Source organism: Plasmodium falciparum (assembly GCF_000002765.6).
Source record: "Plasmodium falciparum 3D7 genome assembly, chromosome: 7".
Lineage (NCBI taxonomy): Eukaryota > Apicomplexa > Aconoidasida > Haemosporida > Plasmodiidae > Plasmodium > Plasmodium falciparum.
In genome coordinates, this window is record NC_004328.3 from 220,001 (window position 1) to 227,500 (window position 7,500).

The following is a 7,500-nucleotide window of genomic DNA, read 5'->3' on the forward strand; positions in this document are numbered from 1 at the left end:
TTCGTATGATTACTTGTACCATCATTTAATATATTAATTCGTTTATTTAAAGAAGTAGGTTGGTGATAGGGACTAGATGGATACATATTATTATGTAAAGATTTATTATTTGAGCCTACAATTTCTGAACTTTTGGGCTTCTTTAATAAACTGAAATCAAAATTGTTTAAATTAATTTTGTAAGATATAGGGAAGAGATAATTGTCTTCAATTTTAAATAACTTTAATTTTTCTTTTTTTAATTCTTCGATAACTTCATTATAAAACTCTAGGGAAGGACCTAAACCAATTCCTTCTTCATTAAAAAATTCGATATCCAAAAAGGAAGGGGTAATATAATTTGAATGAATATAATGTAAATGATTAAATATTCTTAAGGAAGATTCAATAATTTTATTTCTATGTAATTTTATTTTTGTTCTTGGTAAGGATAATATATTATTATCCGATAAAAAATTAAATAATTTTTTTTTATCACTATTATATGTATAATTTGCACACACAGATAATAAATGTTCTTCTGATAACATAGAATTATCGAAATTAACTTTCTCATTAAATTTTTCGACTAATTCCTTTATTTTCTGTTTATAATTATATAATCCCCTATAATTACCAAAATATATTAATTCGAAAAATAATAATCTTATATCAATATCTATAACAAAGTTAAATAAATAAAATATTTTATATACCCATGAAGGTAATTTTTCACTAAATATAAATAATGGATTATTTAAATAATATATTACTTTATTATTTATACTATTTAATAAAAAATCTTTTTTTTTAATATCATGTATATCAATATTTTTCTCATTCTCTATAAAATTAAATTCATTCAAATACTCACTACTACTAATGCTATTATTATTATTTTTATTATTATTATTATTATTATTATTATTATTTTTATTATTATTATCATAATTATTAGAATGATCATTCACCGATTTTTCAAATAAATATTTAAATTTATATATTTCTCTTTTTGTTTCTTCAAATAATAAACTATTTTCTCTTGCTTCTATTACATATTCATTATACTTGAAATATTCTTCACCATTGTTATTATAAAAATTCATAAAAGTACCAACATCACACATTTTAAAATGTTTACATAATAAATAGAGAAATTTATAAATTAAAAAATTAAACATATTATCTAAAAATATATTCTTCTCCTCGTTATTTTTATCACATGATCTCTTATTATAATAACTCTCTATATTATTTAAATTTAATTCATTTTTTACATATATATTATCACCATTATATAATTCTTTATTATTATTATGATAATTTAAATTATCTCCTAAGAACGTTTTCGTGTTATCTATACTTTTTAATATAACTTCTCCTTCTTCATACATCATAACATTACTTTTAATCATTTCATTGTATATAGGCATATAATTATATAATAAATAAAAATCCTCTTCATTATTTTCATCATAATTCTTATATATATTTTCCACATTTAAATGAACACATTCCTTGTTCTTTTTAAATAAATCATAATTATCATTTCTATATTTATCAAATAATATTTTCTCTTTTCTTCTCAAAAGTTCTAAAGCATTAAAATGTTTCATAAAGTTTTTATTGTCTTCAGAATATATATTTTCATTATCACCTACTTTCTGTACCAAAAAATTAATATTATGAATATGAGTACTCAGCATTATATCTTTATTAATATAATGTTCATCCATAAATATGAGTTCGGTGGCTTTCATCATTTCTATTTGTAAATAATTTGATAAGTACATGCAATCATCTTCAACATATGGACGTTGTGAAAATAAAAAATTCAGTTCATTTTCTTTATATTTATTGATTAAATGATTTCTTAAAAAATATGATTTTCCTAAGGTACTTAAATTCGTACCGTCACTTAAAATAACCATATTTTTACCTTCACCTATATAATCAAAATTGTTCATTTTATTATCATTATTATTAAGGTCAGAATTATTTATATTATTATCAAAGGAAGTAATTTCACCTTTGGACATATTAAAAGAACTCGTTGAATCCTCTTTTGTATTAACTTCATGTTTTATTAAATTATTATTTTCAAACGATTCGTTCATACCATTTCCTAAAACGCCATGTTCCTTATTCATATTGTTCTTATTGACACAATTCCTATTATTATCATATAAATGTTTAAATAAATCATAGGATATATTATAATAATTATACTTTTCATTAACCATTTTACAACATAATGGTGTATTTATACTTGTTTTTATTTTCTTATAAGTAACCCAATCAACATAATTTGAAACACTTTCTTCTTGTTCTGGTTGTAGTACTGATTGTTGTTCATCTCCTCTTGGTTTCATTACATAATATTTCTTACTATCATCAGTATGCAAAAGATCGTTAGATTCTTTCTTCTTTTTCAAATTCATGAACAATGAGTTATTTCGACTACTACTACTTTCACATCCTTTATAATTTACACTATTATTATTTTTATTCAAACTATATATATTATTATTTTTATTCAAACTATATATATTATTATTTTCATTCATATTTAACATCCTTTCGACATCATATAGGGGTTTAGAAATTCTATCATTATTTTTTCTCTTTTTAATTATTTTATAAGTAATATCGTGTGAACCTCTAGTGTTATAAGAATTACCACCACATATAAGAGCACCAACACTATTCACACTATTCACATTGTTCATATTATTATTATTATTTATATTATAATTATTGTTCCACAAATATTTTATATTATTTTTTAATCCAAAAAATTGAGGTGGGATATTTTCTACCACATCATTATATATATAAAAGTTTTCTATGTTACAAAAAATATTTTCATCATTTACACATAAAGAATTATTATTCATATAATACATATCTTCATTTAGTTTCATTAAATATTCTGATAAGCATGAATTATTATGAACATCTACTCCATTTACTGACAAAATAATTAAATCATCATCATCTTTTGAATAATATTTATTTGGATATAGACCTTTACCAATACATTTGTTCATATTTTTTCTAACAAGATTTTCAACCTTATTGAACGTTTCAAAAATGTTGAAGGATCCGTGTATTTTTCTTTTCTCCTTATCAATAATATTTTTAAAAAAATATTTAGGTATTTTCACATACATATTGTCATTATTATTGTCATTATTGTCATTATTGTCATTATTATTGTCATTATTATTCTTATTATTGTTGGTGGTGCATGCACCCTTTTCAGAGACAGACATATTTGTAGTCATAAAACTTTTCCTATCCTTTGATATCAATGAATCGTCATGAGCTACAGATTTTTTATTCTTATGTCTAGGTAACATTAATACATCTTCAAAATAATCATTAAAATTATTTTGTTTCTTATCTTCATTTTTATTTAAAACATTATGTTTATATTCATCTAATAATATATTCTTTATATCATCTTGTTCACATAAGGAAATATTTATTCCTTTATTCAACATTCCAAAAATAGACACATTATCTACATATAAACCATTTCTTCTTAAATGTATAGGGAAATGACAATTATAATTATTATACATACTCTTATTTTTATTACTCTTATCGATTGTTAAATTATTATTAATACTTTCATTAAATAGATTCTCATAAAAGAAATCCTTTGGTATATAATTTATATATCTATTGTTATTAAAATAATTATACAAATTATATTCTCCTCTATTATTATCATAATAACGAATTGGACACATTTTCTTTTTATCCTTATTTATTTTATTACATGTATTATTTGTTGTCATATTTTTCTTTTTCTTTTCTTCATCTTCAACATTTATTTTATTTGTATCCTCTTGATCCTCTCCTTCCTTATCTTTATTCTCTTTTATATTTTTTTTTTTATTAGGCAAAATTTCTTTTATAATTTCAACATCTTTATCTAGAGTATGTTCAATATTTACAACCTTTTCACTATTGTTAATATCCCCTTCATCATCTCCTTTTTTTTCATGATCACTAATAAGATTTACTTCATTCTTTCCATTTTTCTTCTTATTATTTTCTTCATAATCTTTCTCAATTCTTTTGAGTATTTCCATTTTTTCTAATGTTTCTTGATCAACATAACTATGTTTATGTTTATGTTTATGTTCATGTTTATGTTCATGTTCATGTTTATGTTCATGTTCATGTTCATGTTCATGTTCATCGTCTTTCGTTTTATTTATTTTCTTATTATTATTCGTTGTATCTATTTTATTCATAGTATCATCATTTCCTTTTGCTTTATTATTAATACTTTTGTTACTACTACCAGATTCATCATCCTCCTTAATATTATAATCACAATTGTTCTTATTTTCATTCGTATTTTTTATTATTTCATTATTATTTATACTATCCATATTGGGAGAACTACCACATGAAACATTTTTATTGTCCTTCTTCTTTTTTGGCTTGCTATTTTTTGATAGCTCGCTAGATTTTCTATTCCTCGAATATACATTATATGAAAAATCTTGTCTTAATGATGGAAATTCATCATATTCCTTTTTCCATTCATAAAATAATTCATTTTTTTTTTTTTCTCTCTCTCTCTCTTTCTTTTTCTTTTTTCCATTCCCATCGTCCTTATTATTATTATTATTATCATCATCATCTTCATCGTCATCTTCACCTTCACCTTCACCATCACATTCACCATCACCTTTACCTTTCGGGTCGTTCACATTTATATAATCATAATATTTATTAGGACATACCCTTTTCGTATTATTCTTATTTGAAAAATTATCTTTGAAAAAATATATAGGAAAGTGATCATAAATATTTAAACATTCCTTGATTATTTTTATAAGTTCATAACAACTTTTAAATGATAAATTATTAATTATTAAATAATAATGATATGAATCAAATATTTTTACAACTAATGATTTTATATGCATAATATCATTACTATTAATATCTTCTATATTTTTTTCTCCTAACATATTTTCTGAAAATATTTTATATATCCTTTTTATACTATTCAAAAATAAACCATGTACCATATCTTCTTTTCTTTTATTATTAACAAATAATAAAGCATATAAAAATATATATAAACGAATATTTCTATCAATACTTTTTAATAATTCCAAAACATCCATTTTATTCTTCTCTTTAATTATCATATCTTGCGTATAGTATTTAGATACATTCATATTATATTCCTTCATGTTATTACCATATAATAATGATTGGTATAAAAAGAAATATAATCTTTTTCCTATATTATATTGATAAAAATATATACATGAATCTTCTTTTTTTTCTGACAAATTAGAAAATAAATATATCAAATAATAATAACATAATATCATATTATTATAACATTTTTCTTCTGAATGTATAAAATTCTTTATTACTACAATTTCATCAAAACCTAATTCCTCCTTTATATTTTCATTCTTAAAATAACTACAAATATTCCCACCTTGTCTAGTTATTTTTTTCTCCTTTTCGTAATTAAAAAATAATTCACTATATTCTAAAAACACATTCATAATTTCTCTATCTCTGTTAAAAAATAATAAATCCTTTGTGGAATTATTACATCCCTTATCATCATTTTTTTTTATATACATTTTATTATTAAAAATATCATAAAAATACATAAATATTATATTATATATTTTTTTATTGAAACATATAGAGCTACTTTCTTTTTTATCTTCCCATTCTAATATTTCTTCTTTTTTTTTTAATAATATTTTATGTACTATATGTAATAATACATACAAATATCTATTATTATAATCTCTCATCAAATGCGTAATATTAAATAAAAGACCACCATTCACATCTTCATTCTTATTAATACATTTTAATATATTCGATACTTCATTTTCTACATTATTAACATCTAATATGGAAGAATCAGGATTTTTTAATATTAATAAAGTAAAATGTGCTACAATTTTACATATTGTAATACCACTTATTACAGATGTCTCAGATAAATGATTTAATATTACACTTCTCAAGAAAGAATACATTTCTTTGTTATAGGAAAAAATATATTTTAAACAATTCAAAAATTCAACACGCTCATAACATGTCAACGATATTTTATATAATGATATAAAAACTGATAAACATATTAAAATACACAAATATTTTATATCATAATATAATGTTTCTTCGTATATATAATATATATTTGGTATCACTATTTTTATAAGGGTAAATAAATGAGCCAAATTGTTTTTATAAAACGTTAATTTATATTTCTTCACATCTATTGGAAATTTGTATACTAACATACCAAATTTGTTATTATAACGACAACTTGTGTTGATAAAATCTTTATCATTCTTATTATTTTGTACATTTTTTGCATTTTCAACATTCTTATTATTTTGTACATTTTTTGCATTTTCAACATTCATATTATTTTCTACATTTTTTGCATTCTCTATATTTTCTATATTATCTATATTATCTATATTTTTTTTTTTTTTGGTTATCTCATCATTTATAAATTCACCTATATTCTCATAAAATATTTCATCCTTGATATCCCTCTTATTATCATATTCATATATTAATTTTCCATTATATGTACACATAGGTAGAAAAGAATATAATGTAAATAAAATATATATGATAAGAAAATTATTACTTCGAAATTTTTTATTTCCAAAAAATTCATTAAACCTATTTAAAAATTCGGACTTACAAAAATCTTCTAATACATTATTACTATAATGAACTAATATAGATATTATATAAAACGTTTCCATAAACGCATATAAATTATCTTCTATTTGACATTCAATTAATAATTTTATAATATTATCTCGAATATTTATATTATAAATACTTTCTATTTCCGAACTTAATTTATAATATATATTATCATCACTATTTAAATGAATCATATTTAATAATAACTTATTATTATAATTAGTTTTCAATTTATTTCTATCTCTACTCTTACTTTTATCACCATTATTATTATTATTATTATTATTATTATTATTATCTTCCATATCTTCATTATTATTACTATTACTTTTATTATTACAATCTTGGAATGATTCATTTGTTACAACGACATCATTTATATCTTCTCCTCTTATTTTATCATTCGATGTAGTCTTCTTTCTTTTACCCTTTGAACCACTCACACTTCCCTTCTTTCTTATATTTTTATCCATCAAATTTACAGACTCATCCTCATCGGATATTTCGATTATGTCATTATCATAGATAGGTGTCACCTTTATATTATTACCTTTTGTCTTCCTTTTTTCTGGTCGTACTCCATCATCCAAAATATTCACATTTGCATTTATATTTCCATTTTTCTTTTTTGATTTTTTCTTATCCTTTTTTTTTTCTATTAATTTACTTAAATATGATGTACGTTCATTATCCTTTTTATTCCTACATATTCCAAGCATATCCTCCATGGCTAACCTTTCCTCTTCTAATCTCAAGGTAATCATTTTATCAAGAAACGATCTCCAT

At 21.2% G+C, this 7,500-nt stretch overlaps 1 protein-coding gene across 1 annotated transcript in view; it reads right to left on the minus strand.

Annotated features, from left to right (window-relative positions):
- Positions 1-7,500, minus strand: part of PF3D7_0704600 (E3 ubiquitin-protein ligase) — a gene marked incomplete at both ends in the record, with an annotated part of 13,049 nt that overhangs the window by 3,977 nt on the left and 1,572 nt on the right. Inside the window, one exon of the mRNA XM_002808707.1 lies at positions 1-7,500. This exon is cut by the window's left edge and continues 2,116 nt beyond it; it is cut by the window's right edge and continues 1,307 nt beyond it. Coding sequence (XP_002808753.1) covers positions 1-7,500 — 7,500 coding nt within the window.